We start from the raw sequence: 24,129 nt of genomic DNA, 5'->3' as shown, positions 1-24,129 counted from the left end.
CACGGTGGTGTCTGAAAAGAGGATGCTGTCTAAGTTGCATGCCATCTTGGTCAATGTCTCCATCCACTACATAATGTACTGGTTGGGCACAGGAGTACATTCAGCCAGAGACTCATTCCTCCGAGATTCAGCACAGAGCGTCATAGGAAGTCATTCCTGCCTGTGGCCATCAAACTTTACAACTGCTCGCTTGGAGGGTCAGACACCCTGAGCTGATAGTCTGGTCCTGCACTTATTTCATAATTTATTGGCATAATTTACATATTACTATTTAACTATTTATGGTTCTATTACTATTTATTATTTATGGTGCAACTGTAACAAAAACCAGTTTCCCCCGGGATCAATAAAGTATGACTATGACTATGTATATAAAATCATGAGAGACATAAAGTGGATTGTCATAGTCTTTTCGCAGGAGTGAGGGAGTCTAATACTAGAAGGCTTAGGTTAAAGGTGAGAGGAGAAACTTTTTTTGCGCAAAGGGTGGTGGGTATCTGGAATGAACAGTCAGAGGAAGCTGTAGCTGAGCCAAGTACAATTACAATGTTTAAAGATGTTTAGACAGGTACAGTACATGGATCAGGAGAAAGGTCAAGATAGATATAGACCAAATGGAAGGAAACAGAAGCAGCTTGGATACACATCTTGGTTGATATGGACGAGTTGGACTGAAGATACTGTTTCTGTGCTCTATAACTCTATGACTCTAATTCTCCAATTCCACCGGAGTCCATCAGATGATGCTTTGCTCCAGGTTCCAGCATCTGCAGTATCTTGTGTTTCCATTGCTGAAAACTAATTGAGTCATTTTTCTCACTACTGTTTCTGGAATTTGCTGTGTGCAGCCTTACTACCTACAACAGCAATTACACTTTGAAGCAGTTCATTGGCTGATCACTGAGGACATCTTGTAGAAAAGGAAAGTGCTGCAGAATTGGAGCCCAATTGTTTTGTGAAAAGTAAATTAAGGGAATGAGGGGGAGAAAACTGGGAAGGCAATAGATATCTGGAAGAAGACACAGAAAAGTTAATGTTTAAGGAAGGAATGTTTCCAACACTGCACTTTCTCCATAACTGAGACACTATGGACTGCATTCTGTTTTTCCTTTAAATTGTGCAGATGTAGGTACCATCTGGTATGGTGCAATGGGAAAGTATTTGGGTAAGGGGTTTTGAAAGAAATAAGAAGGGGCAATTTCTTTGTGCAAGGGGGAGTCTTCTCTGAGGTTGTGTAGAAACTGGTGTTAAGAGATAGAGTGAAAAGGTTGTCAGACTTTTGCAGTCCCTCTGGTGACTTGTATAGCTTGGTTTAGTGATTGGTTGATAAATATTATTTTGTTTCCTTTACTACCTCATTAAACATTTTCCTTTCTTTTTGTATTTTATTCTTTATATTACTCTAATAGAGTAATTTCTTATAACCTTCTATATATGTACAGTGCCTCCTTTGGGAATACCTGTTACTACTGAATCAAAAAGAATGAAGAATGAATTTAAAGATATTTTCTTTACATCTAACTAATGCGATTAAGTGATTAAAACAGACCCCAGAATTTTGGTGGAACATTCTCCAGTTCTTTTTTCTGATTTTTCAAATCTATTTGAGGTGGGATATAGACCCTCAGTTTATCATTAAAAGTTAACCAACAGCTCAAGGTTTTTAAAATGCAACACATGTCTAATATTTTCAGGAATGTAGACACATCAACTGCAACACCACCATGAGAAATACATACAAAAATTGACAGAAGAATTAAATTCCAGGGAAAACATCTCCTGCATAGAGAAAACAGAGTAGATTAAAACAAACTTCAAAGAATTCAAAGTTCAAAGCACAATTATCAGAGTACATACATGTCACCAAATCCAACCCCGAGATTATTTTTCTGCAGGCGTACTTAGCGTGTGTGTATATATCAGTAACTGTAAACAGGATCAATGGACAACAAACTATGCAAATACAGATATAAATAAACAGCAATAAATAATGAGCATGAAATAACAGGATAAAGGAGTCCTTAAATAAGTGTAGCTATCCCCTTTTGTTCAAGAGCCTTTTGGTTGAGGAGTAGTAACTGTTCTTAAACCTGGTGGTGCAAGTCCTGAGGCATTTGTACCTTCTACCTGATGGCAGCAGAGAGAAAAGAGCATGGTCTGGGTGGTGAGGATCTTTGATAATTGATGCTGCTTTCCTGTGACAATTTTTCATGTAGATGTGCTCAATGGTTGGGAATTGTTACATCAATAAAAATTACCAAAACTATTGAACAAAGAACAAGGATAATACTGCGAGAGATTTTCAAATTTTCTCAGAATCAGGTTTACAATCAGTGCCGCTAACTGTGAACTGTGTTGTTTGGGGATGGCGCAGTGGCATAGCAGTTAGTATAACACTATTACAGCACCAGCAGTCTGGGTTCAATTCCGCTGCTGTCGGTAAGAAGTTAGTATATTCTACCCGCGACTGCGTGGTTTTCCTCCCGGTGCTGTGGTTTCCTCCCGCATTCCAAAGGCATACGAGTTGGTAGATTAATTAGTGGGCAGCAGGCTCATTGGCCCCTGTCTAATAAACAATACTGGGAGTGTAGGTATTCAAGTCTCCCCTCTGAATGGTACAGATTGAAGGAAGGTGCTCAGGAACTAAATTGCGCTTTGAAGACTGTAAAATGGACACCATCATTCATATTGACATTCAACCCCCTGCTAAAGCACTCCATTGGCCAATGGGGAGCCAAAATTCCCTGCTGGCATTCTGTTTGGAGGCTGGGATTGGGAGGAGGTGTCTGGCAACAACTGACCCAATGGGCTTGTGATGAGAGTTAAGGTTGAAGAATTGGAGTGGATCATGGGTGGTGGGTGATTGTGGGGGGGAAGGAGTCCTCCAATGGAAGTATTCAGCTGAATGGCACTGATGATTTAGTTCTCAATGTGTTTGGGGGGTGGGGGGTGGCGGGGAACTGGAGACATCATTCCAATGGAATTGGGGGAAATCCGAGGGGTGACTTGATGTAGGTGCATCAGTGGTGAGGGTTAATTAGCAATGATGAAGTTATTCCCTTACTTGGCAGGGTCCCAGCCCAGCGGTGCTAAAAATTCCATCAACGGCTGACCCTGCTATCACAAGATCCAAATTCCCTGTATCACATAGCAATTGACACTGCTGACATATTAATCAAGCTTGTTCACAAGGGCAACAGTTAGCAAGGGCCTGGTTAAAGTTCCAGACTCAACCCCAAATGATCTGGAATTTGTCATTATTGCATTTTATTCTGGAAAAATAATTGTTTTTCAAACAGATTACACTAAAAAGTGCAATGGGATTTCTAAGGTTGGAGGAGTTGAATATCTGAAACACATTCATAATACTTTAGAGTTTCCAAAACTATTCACTGAAACTGTTGTTTAAGAAAGGACATAAAGTGATGGATCAGAAGGGTACTGTGTTTGTTGTATATTTCTGTCTGTGTCTGTGTGAGTGAGTGTATCTGCATGTGCATCGCTGTGTCTGCACAAGCATACCGCACGTTGGGGGCAGGGTGGTAAAATGTGAAAAAGATAAATACAGGGCAGGATGGATGGTTTAATATCTGAGCATAAAAGGTTCAATCTCTGATGATAACTATTGCCTTTCCTGCTGAGGATCACCACTGATATTTTCCCCAAGTACAAGCACACATACAACTAACTCAACTCCACTCACCCCAGACAGGAGTGCTTAAACAGGTTTCCTGAAGCTAGCGAACATCTGCCTACATTGTGCTGCTGGAGTTTAACCCAAAGCTTACAGAGTTAGGTATGTACAAGGAAGTGACTGAAAGATGGTGGAATAAAGTGATTGTGCAGACACATGTAATGAGGACAAATTGGGGTAAGATTAAACCTATGAGTGTTGAGGGCAGATCAACAGAAAATGTCAGAGAGTGAGCAATGTAAATAATCAGTGGCAGCTAAGAGACTTTGTTTGGAACTGACCTGACTCTGGTACAGCAGGCAAGAACCAAGTACATGGAAACGAAGATCCCACTAGAGAAAAGTAAAACAGAAAACAATACAGCACAGAGTGAGATTTAGACTAGAAATAGTTCAAGGTACATTGAATCAGAATCAGGTTTAATATTACTGGCATTTGTCATGAAATTTGTTGTTTTGTGACAGCAGTAATTGCAATACATAATAATAAAAATAATAAATTACACTAAGAAATATATATTAAAATTAAAGTAAACAATTAGTACAAAAAGAGAGCAAAATCAGAAAATATAAAGTGAGATAGCGTACATGGGTTCACTGATGTTCAGAAATCAGATAGTGGAAGGGAAGAAGCTATTCCTGAAACATTGAGTTTGTGTCTTCATGCTCCTTGATCATAGCAATGTCAGGGCATGTCCTGGGCGATGGGGTTCCTCAATGATGGATACTCCCTTTTTGAGGCATTACCTTACAAAGGATGCTGGGAATGAGAGGGTCCATAATAGAATTGCTTGAGTTTACAACTTCCTGCAGCTTTTTCTGATCCTGTGCAGCAGCCCCTTCTTACCAGATGGTGATGCAACCAGATAGAATGTTCTCCACGTTACATCTGCAGAAATTTGAGAGAGTCTTTGGTGACATACCAAGTCTCCTGAAGCTCCTAATGAAATATAGCCACTGTGGTGCCTTCTCTAATTGCATCAATATTTTCAGAGACGTTGACACCCAAAAACCTAAAACTGCTCACCCTTTCCACTGTTGATCCCTCAATGAGGACTGGTGTGTGTTCTCTCAACTTCCCCTTCCTGAAGTCCACAATCAACTCTTTGGTCGTTGATCAACCAGCTGATCTATCACACTCCTGTATGCCTCCTCGTCACCATTTGAAATTCTGCTAGCAATACTTGTGTCATCAGCAAATTTTATAGATGGTGTTTGAGCTGTGCCTAGCCACACAGTCATGGGTGCAGAGAAAGAAAAGCAGTGGCATCCTTGAGGTGCGCTAGTGTTGACTATTAGTAAGGAGGAGATGTTATTTCTGATCCACACTTACTGTGGTCTCCCAGTGAGGAATTCAAGGATCCATTTGCAGAGGAAGATACAGAGGCCCAGATATTTGAGCTTGTTGATTAGAACTGAGGGTATGATTGATTTGAATGCTGAGTTGTAATCAATAAACTGCAGCCTGACATAGGTATTGTTATTGTTCAGGTGATCCAAGGCCGAGTGGAGAATCAGTGAAATTGCTGAAGACTTATTGTGGCGATAAGCAAATTGCAGAGTTTCCAGTCCTTGCTTAGACAGGAGTTGATTCTGGCCATGAACAACCTGTCAAAGAACTTTATTCTTATAGATATGAGTGGAAATGGGCAATATAGTTATTGAGTCAACTCACCCTGCTCTTCCTGGGCACTGGTATGATGGTTACCCTTTTGAAGTGGGTGGGAACCTTTGACTACAGCAGTGAGACATGGACATATTCACCAGTTGTTTGGCACAGGTTTTCAGGGCCCCACAAGGTACAAGCCTTGCGGGAGTTCACTCTCTTGAAAGATGTTCTGACATCAACCTCCAAGACAGAGATCACGGTCACTGGATGCTGCAGGGATTCACACAGGTGTAGGTTTTATTCTCCATTTCAAAGTGTGCATAAAAGGCGTTAAGGGACTGAAGTATTCATGGTATTAGGCTTCACCTTGTAGGAAATACAATCATAGAGTCATAAAAGTCTCAGAAAACTACAGCACAGAAACAGGCCCTTCAGCCCATTGTGTCTGTACCAAACCATCAAACTGACTAGTCAACTTGCATCTAGACCACAGCCCTTCATAGCCTCCCATCCATGTACCTATCCAAACTTCTCTTAAACAATAAAATCAAATTCACATCCACCACTTGCACTGGCAGCTCATTCCGCACTCTCACCACCCTCTGAGTGAAGAAGTTTTCCCTTAAAAATTTCACCTTCAATCCATGAATCCAATTGTAGTCCTCAGTGGAAAAAGCCTGTTTGCATTTACCTATCTGTATCCCTCATGATTTTGTATACCTCTATCAAATCTCCTCTCAATCTTCAATGTTCTAGGGAATAAAATTCTAACTCAGATCCTCCAGTCCCAGCAACACCCTTGTAAATTTTCACTGTACTCTTTCAATCATATTTACATCTTTTCTGTAGATAGGTGACCAAAACTGCACACAATTCTCCAAATTAGGCCTCACCAATGTCTTATACAACCTCAACATAACATCCCAGTGCCTGTACTCAATACTTTGATCGATGAAGGCCAATGTACCAAAAGCTTTCTTTATGAGCCTATGTACCTGTGACGTCGCTTTCAATGAATTATGGACCAGATCCCTTTGTTTTAACATGCTCCTCACTGCTCACTGTGTAAGACCTATCCTGGTTGGTCCTCCAAAAGTGAATAGCTTACATTTGTCTACATTAAATTCAATCTGCCATCTTTCTGCCCATTTTTCCAGTGATGCATATCCCCCTGCAAACCATGATAGCCTGCCCTGCAGTCCACTACACCCCAAACTTGGTATCATCTGCAAATTTGTAGATCCAGTTAACCACATTATCATCCAAATTGTATGTACTGATTTTTTTAAAAGTTCATGACCACATTTGACAAACTCTATCCCATCTAGTCCTTTTACAGCATAAGAGTCCCAGTCAATATGTGAAAAGTTAACATCACCTACCATAATAACCTTATGTTTCTTGCAACAGTCCATGATCTCTCTACAAATTTGTTCTTCTAAATCCCAAGGACTGTTGGGTGGTCTGTAATATAGCTCCAGCAATGTGATCATACCTTTCTTATTCCTCATTTCCACCCATAACACCTCACTAGATGAGTCTTCCAGTCTGTCCTGACTGAGAACTGCAGTGACATTTTTCCTGCCTAGTAACATGACCCTCCCCTTTTAATCCCTCACGTCCTATCATGTCTATAACAACAGAACCCTGGAATACTAAGCTGCCAGTCCTGCCCCTCCTGCAACCAAGTCTCACTAATGACTACAATATCATTATTTCATTTGTTGGTCCATGACCTGAGCTCATCCGACTTTATGATACTTCTTGTATTGAAATATATGCCACTCAGAACATTAGTCGCACCGTGCTCTACCTTTTGCTTCTTGACTTTGTCTGAGGTTTTAACAACCTTTCCACTATCTGTTCTGACACTCTGGTTCCCATCTCCCTGCAACTCTAGTTTAACCCCACCCCCCATGCAGTACTAGCAGACCTTCCGATTAGGCCATTGGTCCCCCTCCAGTTTAGGTGCAAACCGTCTCTTCTGTACAGGTCCAACATTCCCTGGAAGACAACCCAATGATCCAAAAATCTGAAGCCCTCCCTCCTACACTAACTCCTTAGCCATATATTATACTGTTTGATCTTTCTAGCATGTGGTAGGGGTAGCAATCTTGAGATCACAACCCTGGAGGTCCTGTCCTTTAACATAGCACCTAACTCCCTGAACTCACTTTGCAGAATCTTATCCCTCTTCCTAACTATGTCATTGGTACCTATATAGATCACATCTCTGGCTGCTTACCCTCTCACTTTAGAATACTGAGGACATTCAAGATATCCTGGACCCTGGCACCCAGATATACCTGTTGTTGGGGGGGGGGGGTGGCCACAGAGATACTCTGCTGCCTGTTTAATCCCTTTCACCTTCCTGGCTGTCACCCAGTTTCCTCCATCCTGCACTTTAAGTGTAACTACTTCCCTATATGTCCTGTCTGACATCCCCTCAGTCCTGAATGATCCAGTTCCAGCTCCAACTCCTTAACGCGGAGTGCTGGAAGCTGCAGCTGGATGCACTTCTTGCAGGTGAAGTTGTCAGGGTCACTGCAGGTCTCCCTGCCTTCACACATCATGCAAGAGGGCCATTCAACTATCCTGCCTGGCATCCCTATTGCTGTAACTGTCCAATTATAAAGAAAGAAATAATAAATAAACTGAAAGAAAAAAAAATACACCTACAAGCTTTTTGCCTCCTCTCAGTCCAGCCTCTCCTCGCTGAAGCCTCAAAGAGCTAAAGCCTCAAAATCCCCACTATAAAACTGTATTGGCCTGCAAACCCTGCCAGCTCTGATGTGTATCCATTCCATCTCTAACTTCAATTGAAATTGTTTTTTCACTCTTAAAATAGCTTTCTGTAGGTCGTACCTGGACTTGTATAGTTCTGGATCACCGGTCTTGAATGCCACAGATGTATCCCTCAGCAGACTGCAGATCTCCTGGTTCATCCATGGCTTTTGGTTTGGGTATGTCCGGTATGTTCTCAAAGATACACACTGATCCAACAGCTCTTGATGAAGTTAGTGACAACTGTGGTGTATTCATTTATACTCAAAGATAAATCTCTGAATACTGTCCAGTCCACTGACTGAAAGCAGTCCTGTAAGCACTCCTTCACATTCCTTGGTCCTCACTGCTGGCGCTGTGGTCTTTAGTCTCTGACCAAGTACTGCGAAGTGATTGGACTTTCCAAAGAGTGGGCGTGAGGTGGTACAGTAAGTGTGTTCTTGATGGTGGTATAACAGTGGTGAAGTGTGTTGACCCTTCTGGTTCTACAAGTGATATGTTGGTGGTAGTTGTTCAGAGACTTCAAGCTGGCCTGGTTGAAATCCCCCACAATGATAGGGAAGGTATCAAGGTGTACTGTTTCTTAAATGCTGATCATGGTGCTCAACTCCTCCAGTGCCTGCCTGATGTTGTCCACGGGTGGAATGTACACCACTACCAGAATGACAGCGTAAACCTCCATCAGTTGATAAAACTCTATAAAACTCTGGTTAGGCCACACTTGGAGTACTGTGTCCTGTTCTGGTCGCCTTACTATAGGAAGGATGTGGAAGCACTGGAAAGGGTATAGAGGAGATTTACCAGGATGCTGCCTCGTTTACAGAGTATGGATTATGATCAGAGATTAAGGGAGCTGGGGCTTTACTCTTTGGAGAGAAGGAGGATGAGAGGAGACATGATAGAGGTATACAAGATATTAAGAGGAATAGATAGAGTGGACAGCCAGCACCTCTTCCCCAGGACACCGCTGCTCAATATTAGAGGACATGGCTTTAAGGTAAGGGGTGGGAAGTTCAAGGGGGATATTAGAGGAAGGTTTTTTACTCAGAGAGTGGTTGGTGCATGGAATACACTGCCTGAGTCAGTGGTGGAGGCAGATATACTAGTGAAATTTAAGAGACTACTAGACAGGTATATGGAGGAATTTAAGGTGGGGGTGTATATGGGAGGCAGGGTTTAAGGGTCGGCACAACATTGTGGACTGAAGGGCCTGTACTGTGCTGTACTATTCTATGTTCTATGTTAAAATGGATGACACTTGACCACTCAATGTTCCAGGTTGGGTGAATAGGATTGAGACAGAACCCGCCACATCTGTGCACTATGATGAGTTCATCATAAAACATACTCCACCTCCTCAACCTTTAAAAAAGTCAGATGTCCTGCCTGTTTAGTGTACGAAACCCTCGGACTACAGTGCTGCATTGAGGTGGTCAAACCCTTTGAACATTGCTGCCTAGATAATTTATGAAGGGAATTTCTTGGTGTTAAGCTCCCTCCTCACCAAGACTAGAAACTCAGCAAGAATGTGTGTTCAAACTTGTAGCATACCAATCCAAAGACAGAAAAAATAAAGTGACCTTATTTTTTAAGTGGGGATGAAGTTCAGAGGCTCATGTTGAATAAGAGCACTCCACAGAGTAGCTGAACTAAATGGTTTGTTCCTGTGATTAACAATCAATGTGCCTTAGCAACACACAAACTACAAAAATGTATAGTCGGGTCAATGCATAAAATTCCTTTAATTACAAAAGAACACAAACAAACAGGAGCTTCAATATTTCTTTAGGTATTATTTTCTTAAAGTTTTTTTCTTATAGTATCACATAATGATAGAGGGAGATTTGTACTTACAATGAGGTGTAGTACAAGATGATGTTTTTACGTACATATCTTTTGACTGAGTCACTGCAAAGGGGAAAGCACACATTCACAAACACAACTGATTAATTACTCATTCATGATCTGGAAAATACAATTTTACTGGTCAAGAACAAACGACTGAAAAATCAGAATAAGGTGTTTAAGAGAAAAGTTAGGAAACATTTCTTCATATAAAACGTATTAGAAGTATGGAACCGGTGTTACACTCTGTTGAAAGTACATCTTTCTTTGTGTTGGGAGTGCAGATCAGTGTACAATATTCTGAATGTGGTCCTGTATAAGTGAAGCTAGTCACCTCTATTTATGTATTGACCTCTTACGATAAATATCAACATATATTTCGCTTTCCCAACAGTTCACTATATCTACTTCAGTGATTCATACACCAACACTGCTCAATCTTGTAATTAAAAAGAGTACCTTTCTATAACATCTGCCAAAAATCAGAATTGTCAGGCATGAATTTCCTTCCATCAATTCATATTGACTTTCTCCGATCCCACCAATGTTCTCCAAATACCTACAAAGGATTCCAGTACTTCCCTCACTAACAGGGTCATGCCGCAGGTCTGTAATTCCCCCTTTTCCTTCTCTCATTTTCAGCTTAACTATTGGGGTTACATTAGCAATCCAATCTATTCCAAAGACTTAAAGAGCTTTGAAAGATGACCAGAAACCTTCTGTTTCCAAGGTCATCTTAACCCCTTCCAGAAGAACCTTTAAGACAGAGCCTGGAAATTTATTGGCCCTCAATCACACAGATTTTCTTAACACCATTCTCTTACTAATACTAATTTCAGTCATTTCCTCCCTCACTCAAGATCCTCTGTTCTCAACATACCTGAGAGGTTATTTGTATCCTCATTTGTGAAGATGGAACCAAAGCATGTGCTTAATTGCCATTTCCCCGTTTTGTCTAAGAACATACACATGTTTTCACTGAACTTTTTATCTTCATCTGTAAGATTTTACAGTAATGTTCACTGCCATATTACTCTCATACACTATTTTCCCCTCATAACCAATTCCTTTGCTGAATTCTAAATTGTTCCCTATTCCCAGGTTTGCTTTGCCTGGCCATTTTATGTGTCTCCTCCTTAGATCCAATACCATATCTAATTTATGTTTTAAGATTCATAGAGACTGATAGAGTCATACAGCACAAAAACAGCCCCTTTGGCCCAGTTTGTCCATGGGGCCTATCTAAAGGCCTATCTAAGCCAATCCTATTTGCCTGTATTTGTCCCATAACCCTCTAAACTGTTCCTGTGCAAATATCTTTTATATGCAGGAACTGAGTCAGTCTCTGCTACCTCTGTTGGCTTGTTCCATACACTAACTACACACTGTTTGAAAATCCTGCCCCCCCCCGACCCCATTTAAATCTTTCCCCTCTAGTTTTATGCTCTCCCACCCAGTGAAAAAGACTATCAACCCTATCATTAGGAACCTTGTCAAATGCTTTCCTAAGGCACCCTGCCCTCATCAATCCCCTTGGTTATGTCTTTAAAAGAACTCAATCAAATGCATTTGACATTATTGTGAATACTCCATACACTGACACACAACGTCTTCAGGCTTGCCTTTTAAACTTTCTAATTATCCTTGTATTATTTCATAGTGTCACCATGTTTCCTCTTGCCCCCAATTTCTATGCCTTCTATCTTTGGCTTTTAGTTTTCTGTCTTTTGTTTCTATCCTTGTTCCTCTTCCTCATTCTTCCTGCTCAAGTTGCCATCTTTTTGTCACTTTCATGTAGATCCTTCCTCAAACCACTCGCAAACATCTCCACAAGGAAATGCTGTTGTCAGTCCCATCTAACCTAGATTACAAAATTGTACACAATACCCCACAATCTTCTTGTAATAAGGGCAAATTTACCAATCAACAGTAACATACACAAAATGCTGGAGGGAGCACAGCAGATCAGGCAGCATCTATGCAGGGAAATAAAGAATCAACGTTTTAGGCCGACCCTTTATCAGGACCAACTTTCAAGCTCAAGTGTCATTCAACCATACATGAACACCCAAACAAAAACGGCCAAAACAAAACAGTGTTACTCTGGGGTCAAGGTGTAAAACACAGTACCAACAGTCATACACAGCACAAGGCATAAATACAGTGCCTTTAAAAAGTATTCACCCCCCCCCCAGAAGTTTGCATGTTTTATGGTTTTACAACATTGAAGCACAGTGGATTTACTTTAGCTCTTTTTAACATTGATCAACAGAAAAAGATTCTTCCGTGTTAAAGTGATTAATTTAGATCAATTTAGAAAGTGATCTAAATTAGTTACAAAAATAAAACATAAAATAATTGATTGCATAAGTATTCACCCCACCCCACCCCCTTTAATATGACACACCAAATCATCACTGGTGCAGCCAATTGGTTTTAGAAGTCACATAATTAGTTAAATGGAGATCTGTTTTTGGAGACCTGTGTGCAGTCAAGGTGTTTCAATTGATTGGAGTAAAAGTACACTTGTATTTGGAAGGTCCATCTGCTGGTGAGTTAATATCCTGGTAAAAACTACACCATGATGTCAAAAGAACACTAGAAACAACTCTGCAAAAAGATTATTTTAAAGCACAAGTCAGGAGATGGATACGTACAAGAAAATTTCCAAGTCACTGAATATCCCTTGGAGTACAGTTAAGTCAATCATCAGAAATGGGAAGAATATGGCACAGCTGTAAATCTGACTAGGGCAGGCTGTCCTCAAAAACTGAGTGACCGTGCAAGAAGGAGGCTAGTGAGGGAGGCCACCAGGAGACCTATGACAACTATGGAGGAGTTACACTCTTCAATGGCTGAGATGGGAGAGACTGCTGAAACCCTCTTTTAATGGGCATCTCTAGAAATGCAGCTTGTTAGCCCCTCGCTAACAGCTACTGGATTCCACGGCGAGAACCCATGTTTCTCAGGCTTCAGACATCTAGGGCGTATATGACTTTGGTCCTGCCAAATCCATGGGGATGATCTGTCTTGCCCACCCAAACCCCGGTTTGTGTAAATGCTGTGTGACTAACTGCCCTGCAATAATCCGTCAGTGTGAAATAACAGATTGCGCACTACATAAAGGAGTATATTTGTGGACCTTATCTTAACCAAACAATTAGTAAAGAAAAGAAAGTAAAAAACAAAATGGCCCATTATAATTAAACAGTCAATTGTGCACAGGTTGGAGCTCAAATCTTCCAAAAGCCATATTCATTGATCCTTGGTAGTCCTCTGCACATTGGTTCCATGGAGTCCAACATGCTGTTCTCTCCAGCGTCTTCCCTCTTCATCTCCCACCGAACAAAGACAAAGACCCACACCGTGTCAGTCACAAAACCGCTCCCCCCAGCCTTCTTTAGAACCCTCTCCCCATTTCATTCTCCTGATTGGATGGCCCACATTCCTAAGCATCCCTTATCTCTGTAACCCAAACACTGCTTCTACAGAAAAACCATTAGCAGTAAAACCTTTACCAGTGCGTTATTCTCCCCCCCCCCCATTTCCTCATTGTCTGAGTTCGAACCACTTTCAGTGGTTAAGTCCCTTCCTAGCCTTTTCACTGCTTGTCCTGTTCTCCCATGCCACCACAGAGTCCTCTTACTTGATGTAGGGTCCAGGTCAGGCTCTGGGTCAATACGCACCTCTTGTCCCAGAGGTAGAAGGTGGTTGCAATGAAGAATCTTGACAGGTCCATTCCCATTCTCTGGTTTCACACGAACACTGGTACATTTGGCATCTGTCCCTCCACTACGTAAGGCATAGCCGTCCAGCAGTCAGCCAGCTTATGCTTCCTTGGTAGCCCCAAATTCTTTTAGAGAACTCTGTCTCCAGGCATCAGCTGGGAGAGCCTAATTTTTTGATCATATCACCTCTAATTTCCTTGATTCTGCTTTGTAGCAGAGACCTCTGCTAGTTCATAAGCCCTTTACAATTCCTCCTCATGTCAGACACATACTTCAGATAGGTCTTCTGTGGCAAATCTTCCCCACCAGTCCCAAAACAAAGGCCAACAGGCAACCTGGCTTTGTGCCCAAACATCAAATAATATCGGGAGTATCCAGTAGCTTCATTCTGTGTACAGTTGTAGCAGTGGACCAGATGCCCAATATGCTGACTCCATGTGTTTTTCTTGCTGATTTCCAGAGTTCAGAGCATGTCTAGCAAGGTCTGATTGAGCTTCTCGGGCTGGGGATCACCCTGAGGGTGATAAGGCGTAGTCCTCGACTTCTCGACTCTAAGCATTCTCAGTAACTCATTTTTGAGCCTACTCTCAAAATCCCTTCGCAGACAAGAGAAAACCTGCAGATGCTGGAAATCAACACACACAAAATGCTGGAGGAACTCAGTAGGCCAGGCAGCATCTAGGAAAAGAGTACAGTCGATGTTTTGGGGCCGAATCCCTTTTCTGATTGCTATGTATCCATCTGGAAAGGCCATAATGAATGAAATACTTTTCTCATAACACTTTGGCCATGGTGGATGCCTTCTGATCCTTTGTAGGGAAAGCTTAAACATATTGGATCAGTAATAACTAAGACATTCACTGTGTTGCTGGAATCAGACTCTAGGGAAAGGAAATCCATACACACCAGATCAAGTGGCCCCTCACTCTGCAAATGGGATAACGGAACAGCTCTCGTAGGCAGTGTCTTCCTCCGAATACACTGAATGCACAACTTACTGTACTCTTCGACCTCAGGCTTCATCTGGGGCCAGTAGAACCAATCTCTGAACAATCCACAGGTCCTGTCAAACCCCAAATGACCTGAATCACCATGAAGTGACTTCAACACAATCCTCCAATACTTCTCAGGTCCAACCAATAGGTAATGCTGAGGCCTGTCTGGAGGAGATGTGACCTGGAATAGAATCTGGTTCCTCAACTCCAATTTGTTCCATTCGCTCAGCAGTAGACTTATGGCAGGGTGTTTTGTCTTTTCAGCTTGGGCCATATATCCTTCCGCAGCAGCTGACAAGTGGTAAAGCGGCCACTTCCCGTGGACTCAGCTTAGGCAACTGCTTCGTATTCAGAGCAGTCTGGTTGCAGTAAGCTTGTGAAATGGCAAAACCAGAAGCTCCCAAATGATCCACTGCTCGATCCTGCCCTTGCCTTGCCTCTGACTCAGATGGAAAATTGGCACATTGCTTTAACTCCAGGGACAGGAATGCGTTCCCATTCTCCATCCATTTCCAGCTCTTCAGGCGCACGTTGGGACAATGCATCTGCATCAATGTTCCTGCTCCCCAGCCTGTACTTCAGACTGAAATCATGGGCAGACAGTACTGGCAACCACCATGGCCTGTGGCATCCAATTTTACTGAGGTCAGGATATAAGTCAATGGATTGTTGTCCATCCTCACCTTGAACTTGGTACCACAGATAATCAATTAACTTATGCACCGCAGCCCATTTTAATGCCAGGAACTCCAATCTGTGAGTGGGGTAGTTTCACTTGGAGGGTGGCAGACTCTGGCTGACAAAAATGACAGGTCTCAACCCTGTGCCCTAATCCTGATGCAGAATGCCCCCTAAGCCCTCTCAGTTGATATCTGTATGCAATAGATACGGCAATTGGGGGTTTGCAAAAACCAACACAGGTGCTTTCGTCAGCAGCTCCATCAGCAACTGAAAAACCTCTTCACATTTTGCATCCCATCTTGCTCCAAAAGGCTGCAAAGGGCTAAGATAATTTTCATCATCTTCTCCTGTTGTCCTCTTCCCGTTCTTCCCCAAGGGAGGGTAGCTGCACAGAAGCTGATTCAAAGGGTGACTCACTTTAGAGTAGTCCTTCATGAACCTCCGATAGTACCCACAGAATTCAAGAAATGAACATAGGTTGCTCATATTCTTGGGCTTTGGCCATGTGGTTACCGCCTCTCTTTGACAGATCAGTAACTACTCCATCCCATAAGACTATGTGCCTAACGTAGTTAACAGACATCTTGCAGAACTTGCACTTGTCCAGTGACAGTTTTAACCCTTCAGCTCTTAGAAGGCCTAACACCTTCATCACCCTCACTTTCTGCTCTTCCAGGATGGACCCAAACAGTGTGAGATCATCCAGGTACACCAGTACCTCAAACAAGTTCATGTCCCCAAGAGTTTTCTCTATAACAAGCTGGAAAGCAGCCGGGGCTCCCGATATGCCCTGGAGCATCCTTTCAAAATGAAAGAATCCAAGTGGACATATGAATGTCATCTTCTTCTTGTCAGCTTCACTCATAGTTATCTGATAATAGCTACTCCTTAGGTCCAGCACACTAAACCATTTCACTCCACTTACGCAGGCCAGTGCATCCTCGATCCTCGGAACAGTATGTTGGTTGGGGATAGTGCATCAGTTCGAAGTCCGATAATTCACATACATTCATAACTTCCCATTCTTCTTCCTCTCCACACAATGGAGGATGCATAGCAACTCCTGAACCCAGTGATAATCCCAGATTTTCTGAAAGGGGTGTCCTCCATCACTCAGATGGTGTGGCAGGCACTCTTGGAACAACCATATCAAACCCATCAGTAGAAAAGACATCTTCGAACTTAAACACCTTCTGTGTCAATCTCCTCTTCCAACCTCCAGGTACCGAAGAGTCACCAAAGTTGAATGACTTGGCTGTCAACTTTCCCTTTCCAGGAGATGATTTCTCTCCTGCTTGTCTTACAGAAAAGCTAGACATTACAGTCACTGGAAAAAGGTGTGCCATCGGTATTCTCCACCTGAGGGTGACCTCCCTCTCCGAGGTGTTCCTGACAATCACTGTCATCCTGTTTACCTGTACAACTGATGGCTTCTGCAGTTTGGGCCTCACCAGTACTCCAGCAAGTAACCGTGACTCCTTTTCATGGTCTTCCAGAACTTCCACTAAGAGGGCATTGGCATCATGCATTCTGGGAAATTTGGTGTTTTCTGTCACTCGAGCTACTTCCCCAGACCGTAACATGATGAATTTGGACTGGGTGTACCACACAGTTCCTCCTTTGCGCTCATCATCCAGTCAAGGACGGGCACACACTTCCTCAAAAGTAGTTCTGAGCACAGGATGAATGGATAAGGTTTTCAGAAAGCTCTCTCCAACTTTCTTCTTGCAGGCTCCCACTAGCCTTCTCACAATACGAGTATTTATTCCCACAAGAATTCAAGCTTCACCATTCTCAACCGGGTCTAGTCAAACTAACACTAATGTATCAAGGACTTCAGCTACTCCCACATCTGCATCTGAAAACTCCAGCTTCAATGACAAGTAACCATCATACCGGTAGTCATCAGTACTAAGGCCCCAGAGCTCTAGGGCACTGAGTGGCATCAATGGTAAATGTGTTAAATACAAGTTGTAGAAAGATCTGTACAGCAGAGTAACCTGAGAACCTGTGTCAAGTATGGCTCGAGCATAAATACCCTTGATTCATAGGGATACAGGAATAGGGTTTTTCACTTTAGTGTCTTCCTTGACAACGTTGATTGGAAGGTGTTCCCCCCGAGACACCAGGCTGTTCCATCACTGAGTCTCTCTGAAGATTCTCGAATTCCCTTTCTGCTTAAGTATCTGTGGGCTCACTTTCCAAAGGTTCTCCCATCCTTCACACTCCCACCTGAAGTGTCCCTCCTCACCACAGTTGTAACAGACAATACCAGTCACTCCCCTATTCAACTCTGCTTCGTACAACCCATCAGTGGGTCCTGCTCCCTATCGGCTTTGTCATGCTTGGTGGCAGCACTCACCAATAACAACCGGGATACCCCAGCTCTGAAATCTGCCACAAACTCCTGTAACACTCCCGTTTGTGGGACATTAGGGGTAACTTCAACAACAGATGCTACTACCGAGGATTGTAGCTTGCTGATAGAGGCCTCCCGCTCTTACATCGCGTTTTTCTCCTCTCTTCTCTGATCAGCTCAACAAACAGGGGTGGGGGTGGCGCATCTTATGAGAGATTCAGAGGCTGAGAGCAATCATGTCCTGTGACTTGTCCTTCACCACTTGGTCAATCCTTAATTGATTCACCTTAACACCTTTACCAGTTGCTGTCTTTTCACATTATCAGAGCACTGCCACTCATCCAGCATCTGAGAGGTCTTGTCCACCCAAGTCTCATGTTCCTCCTCCCCCTTGGGGGGGTGGGCTTCACTCCCTAGAACATCCTCAGCCTACAATAACTTTGACCCTCAGCTGTTGCACTTTGCCATTATCCACCAGGGACATAAGGGCCAATACCAACTCAGAATTTTCACCCCTCGCTGGAGGACCCATTAGACCTTCCACATCAAACCACTCCTTCCCCTTGCTCCGCAGAAACAAGGGCAACGTGTCTTTAAAGACTCTGCCCTCAGGTATGGGAAATTCGGCTTCCAATTTGGCACCCTCACCTACATTCCTCTTTGCTTGGAAAGTATGGACGGTCCATGGCCCTGCCTCTCCCAGGACCCCAATGATACCAGGCAGATCCACTCCCGTTATGGCAGCGCTAGCCTGAACTAACACTACATCTTTCCCCACTTGGTCAAACTGTTGCTCCATGATTGTAACTTTCCCTAATGCTTTAACAGTCCTTAAAACCCTCACAATAATTCATCTGGGCTGCTGATATCCACCCTGCTCAGAACATGACCATTAGCTATGGGTAATCTCTTTGAATTGCACCAACGCTTAACCCCTGCGGCATCCATAACCACGTATCTTAATCACTTTCCCGGACAATAGTTTAACACAGGATTAATCACAAACCCACTTAATCATTTCCTAGGGCAACCACACAGCATTCAACGCATTCAGTCCTGGACGAGCCCAACAATGAAACCCTCTTTTACTGGGCATCTCAGGAAATGCAGCTTGTTAGCCCCTTGCTAACAGCCGCAGGATTCCACAGTGAGAACCCACTTTTCTCAGGCTTCGTACGTCTAGGGTGTTATGACTTTGGTCCTGCCAAATCTGTGGGGTTAAGATGTCTTGTGCACCCAAATCCCAGTTTGTGTGAAGGCTGTGTGATTTTCTGCTCTGCAAATAACAGATTGCACACTGCATATAATTATAAGGTAGTATATTTGTGAATATTATCTAAACCAAAGAGTTAGTAAAGAAAAGAAAGAAAATAAACAAAAAGGACCCATTATAATTAAACAGTCAAATGTGCACAGGTTAGAGCTCAAATCTTTCAAAAGCCATATTCACTGATCCTTGGTAGACCTCCACGCCTTGGTTCCATCAAAACATGTTTTCCCACCAGATCTAATCCTATGACCCGTGCTCTCCAGCATCTAACCCTTCATCTCCCGCTGAGCAAAGACAAAGACCCACACAGTGTCAGTCACAAAGTCGCTCCCCCTAGCCTTCTCTAGAACCTTCTCCCTGTTCCACTCCACTGATTGGATGGCCCACATTTCTAAGCATCCCTTATCTCTAACAGTGACCCAAACATTGCCTCTACAGAAAAACTATTACCTGAAACACCCTACAACATTAGCAGTAAACCTTCACCAGGGCATTACACTGCACATACATCCACTGTTGCCCAGGTGCTTAATCAGTCGCAGTTTAATGGCAAAGAGAGAGCCACTGTTGAAAAAAATTCACGTGAAATCTCGGCTAGTTTTTGCCAGAAGACATGTGGGAGACTCTGAAGTCAGCTGGAAGAAGGTTCTATGGTCTGATGAAACCAAAATTGAGCTTTTTGGCCATCAGACTAAACGCTATATTTGGCATAAGCCAAACACTGCACATCATCAAAAACTCACTATCCCCACTGTGAAGCATGGTGGTGGCTGCATCATGCTGTGGGGACACTTCACTGCAGTAGGCCCTGGGAGGTTTGTGAAGGTAGAGGGTAAAATGAATGCTGTGAAATACAGGGAAATCCTGATTCAGTCTGCAAGGGAACTGCAACTTGGGAGAAGATTTGTTTTCCAGCAAGACAATAAACCCAAGCATAAAGCCAAAGCTACACAGGAATGGTTTAAAAACAACAAAGCTAATGTCCTGCAATGGTTAAGTCAGAGTCCAGAGCTCAATCCAATTGAGACTTTGTGGCTGGACTTGAAAAGGGATGTTCATTCATGATCCCCACGCAATCTGACAAAGATTGAGCAATTTTGTAAAGAAGAATGGGGAAAAATTGCAATGCCCCGATGTGCAAAGCTGGTAGAGACCTATCCACACAGACTCAAGGCTGTAATTGCAGCCAAAGGTGCATCAACCAAATTCTGACTTGAAGGGGGTGAATATTTATGCAATCAATTATTTTGGGCTTTATATTTGTAATTAATTTAGATCACTTTGTAGAGATCTGTTTTCACTTTGACACGAGAGAGTCTTTTTATGTATTTCAGTGTCAAAAAAGCCAAATTAAATCCACTGTGATTCAAGGTTGTAAAACAGTAAAACATGAAAATTTCTGGGGGTGGAATAAACAGGCACTGTAAGATAGTAGTGCAATTGAGTCACACAAAAAAAAATATAGTCCAAATTCCTGAGTCCATGAATGTTGCAGTAGTCTGCAGTCGAACACAATATAGCTTGTCTTCTGCCGACAGAACACCGGAAGCAGCACTGGCTCCAGCATGAACACTATGCCACACTGTGGAGTGCCTGACTCCAACGCCTCCCGGGTGACTACAAACAGGCGATACTGTGGGTTGAGGCCTAGTCCTTGCTATGATTGAGGCCATGCAGCTCCTTTGCTGTTCATAAAGAAACCAGTGAACTGCACTTGCAGCATTCCACACCACCAATGTCCAAATAGGTCATGCGATCACAAGGAAAGTGACTAAGACAATCACTCGCTGTTGGACTGCACACCTCCTTCACGCACCAATGTCTCTGTCACAGGCAGCATCGTGGTCCTTCAGTTTCTCTGCCAACAAGCAACTCACTGATGGGGTAAGACCTGCAGTACTTTAAGTTCTTAATGGGCTTCAGGGTCTTGCGATCATAAAAAATGTTTAAAAAAGACAATAACACATTTGGTTGACCCTGTAGAAGAAGCTACATCCAAGTACATCGCCATCTCATTGGAAATAAATGATTACCAATCTCCTTCCTAATTGTTCGCTGCATCTTATGTTTCTTTTCATTGCCTTGTATATCAGCTCACCTAGGCGACTTTGAAGATTAATATCACTTTGTCACTTTTTGAAGAACACCTTGCTTCTCTGTGTCCTTAACTGGATGATCTTTCTTTTTCCCCAATTTGATCTAAAATCCGTAAAGCATGCACCACCAGGGTCAAGGACAGCTTCTATTCCACTGTTATAAGACTATTGAACTGTTCCATAGTATGATAAGATAGGCTCTTGATTTCACAATCTACCTCATTATGGCCTTGTACCTTATTGTCTGCCTGCTCTGCACTTTCTCTGGAACTGTAACACTCTATCCTGCATTGTTATTGTTTTCCCTTGTATTACCTCAATGCACTGTTGTAAGATCGCTGAAGAAAGAAATTTCCAAAACTGACCCCCAGTTCTCGAACTTCCCAGCATCAAAAGCATCCTCATACCATGTCAAAATCTTACGTAGAAGTGATAGAAGGCGCCTGTGATAACCATTCATATGTAACACCATTACTGGTATATCACCCTGCACTGGAGAAAATTCATTCAGTAACAGATGCAGTTGAGATGAGCAGACAAAATGGTACTACTACCAGGATTTGGGATCTTGCTTCCTATCTTCATCCAGATTGGGCACTCACTGAATGGTGCAGTTTTATGAAGTAGGATTGGGAATGCGACCTCGCACAGTAAGGTTCACCAGAAATCGCATGAGTAAAAGAATAGAATGAAGACACTTACCAGAACATAAAGAACGCCACAATTCCAAAAGTCGTCAGTAACTGTACCATCAAGATGGTATAAACCTGTTGGGAAGACAAGAATCCAAGGAAATCAGCTAGGCATAAATACTGTGACAATAAATATTCTGCCACAATTCCTTCCCTCAGTGGAGGCAGGCAAGATCTGGTGACTGAGAGAGTGAATGAGAGACAGGCAGGGAATTGGAAAATCAGATAAAAACTGAGGGAGGGTGATAGCATATGTGCATATGTTTGTGTGGCAGAAAGATGTGAGTAAGAGAGACAGACTGACAGAGAGAATTTCAAGGTCTACTCTTTATGACCCAGAGACTGGCAGTCTCCCAAGTACAAACTCACCTTCCGTACAAACCTGTGCCTCACGATCTGGTTGTTCCAGGCCTCTGCAGCAGATGTCTCTATGCTCTCGCTGTTGCTGGGCTGAGAGTATGGAGAGAGTGTGGCTGACACATATCCAGAACTGCTTCCAGGATCTGGATAGCAAAGCAAAAGGAAATTCTTGAGTATTTGGTTAGACCCCAGCTTGTAATTTATTTTTGGTGCTTTGGTTGTTATTTTATTTTTGTTTAGTTATTTATTTTCTGGAATTGAGATACTAGTCTGTCCTGCTTATCCCTAACATCTTTGAGAAGGTGATGGTAAACTGTACTGCTTCTAGTGAAGATTCTCCCACAGTGCTATCCATTCCAGCGACAATGAAGAACCAATGATGCTCGTCTATAGCTAGTAACCAAATTTATGCACACATAGTCTCTATCCCTAACAGCCTTTGAGAAGGTGGTGATGAGCTGCCTTCAGAGTAGCTGCAGTAAGAGCTGTATAATATGCAGTCCCAAGATTTAGATGATGAATGAATATGAAAAGGGATATACGGTGCCTATGAAAAGTATTCAACATGCTTGGAAGTTCTCATGTTTTATTGTTTTGCAATGTTGAATCACAGTGGATGTAATTTGGCTTTTTTAACACTGATCAATGGAAAAAAGACATGTCAAAGTGAAAACAAATCTCTACAAAGTGATGTAAATTAATTACAAACACAAAATAATTGATTGCTTAAGTATTCATCCCTTTTAATATGATGCACCAAATCATCAGTGGTTTAGCCAATTAGTTTTAGAAGTAACATAATTAGCTAAATGGAGATCACTAGTGTACATTCAAGGTGTTTCAACTGATTGCAGTAAAACGACACCTGTCTCTGGAAGATCCAACTGCTGGTGAGTCAGTATCCTGGCAAAAACTACACTATGAAGACAAAAGAACACTCCAAGAAACCCCACAAAAAGGTTATTGAAAAGCACAAGTCAGGAGATGGATACAAGAAATTTTCCAAGTCACTGAATATCCCTTGGAGTACAGTTAAGTCAGTCATTAAGAAATGGAAAGGATATGGCACAGCTGTAAATCTGCCTAGAGCAGACAGTCTACAAAAACTGAGTGATTGTGCAAGAAGGGGACTAGTGATGGAGGCCACCAAGAGAACTCTGGAGGAGCTATAAGCATCAGTGGCTGAGATGGGAGAGACTGAGATACAACTGTTGCCCGGGTGCTTCACCAGTCACAACTTTATGGGAAAGTGTCAAACAGAAAGCCACTGTTGAAAAAACACTCACATGAAATCTTGGGTAGAGTTTGCCAGAAGGCATGTGGGAGACTCTGAAGTCAGCTGGAAGAAGATTCTATGGTCTGATGAAACCAAAATTGAGCTTTTTGGCCATCAGACTAAACGTTATGTTTGGCATAAGCCAAACACTGCACATCAGCAAAAACACATCATCCCTACATGAAGCACGGTGGTGGCAGCATCATGTTGTGGGGGTGCTTCACTGTTGCAGGCCCTGGAAGGTTTATGAAGGTAGAGGGTAAAATAAATGCAGCAAAATACAGGGAAATCCTGGAGGAAAACCTGATGCAGTCTGCAAGAGAGTGGTGACTTGGGACAAGATTTGTTTTCCAGCAAGACAATGACCCCAAGCATAAAGCCAAAGCTACATACAAATGGCTTAAAAACAACAAAGTTAATGTCCTGCTGTGGCCAAGTCAGAGTCCAGAACTCTGAATTGAGAATTTGTGGCTGGACTTGAAAAGGGCAGTTCACTCATGATCCCCAAGCAATCTGACAGAGCTTGAACAGTTTGGTAATGAAGACTGGGGAAAAATTGCAGTGTCCAATTGTGCAAAGCTGGTTGAGATGGATCCACACAGACTCAAGGCTGTAATTTCTGCCTAAGATACATTGACTAAATACTGACAAAGGGGGTGAATACTTATGCAATCAATTATTTTATTTTTATATTTGTAATTTAGATCACTTTGTAGAGATCTATTTTCCCTTTGACACAAA

At 42.6% G+C, this 24,129-nt stretch overlaps 1 protein-coding gene across 1 annotated transcript in view; it reads right to left on the bottom strand.

The window, feature by feature from the left end:
• Positions 1 to 24,129, bottom strand: part of LOC134347911 (protein lifeguard 2-like) — a 50,854-nt gene that overhangs the window by 15,030 nt on the left and 11,695 nt on the right. The window contains exons 3-7 of the mRNA XM_063050562.1: positions 22,122 to 22,255; positions 21,763 to 21,827; positions 9,941 to 9,994; positions 3,976 to 4,026; positions 1,740 to 1,779 (exon numbers count right to left, since the gene is read on the bottom strand). Coding sequence (XP_062906632.1) covers positions 1,740 to 1,779; positions 3,976 to 4,026; positions 9,941 to 9,994; positions 21,763 to 21,827; positions 22,122 to 22,255 — 344 coding nt within the window. The remainder of the gene's footprint in view (positions 1 to 1,739; positions 1,780 to 3,975; positions 4,027 to 9,940; positions 9,995 to 21,762; positions 21,828 to 22,121; positions 22,256 to 24,129) is intronic.

This window comes from Mobula hypostoma, chromosome 1, assembly GCF_963921235.1.
Source record: "Mobula hypostoma chromosome 1, sMobHyp1.1, whole genome shotgun sequence".
In the NCBI taxonomy this organism is placed as follows: domain Eukaryota; kingdom Metazoa; phylum Chordata; class Chondrichthyes; order Myliobatiformes; family Myliobatidae; genus Mobula; species Mobula hypostoma.
This window is presented reverse-complemented; position numbering and strand designations above follow the sequence as displayed.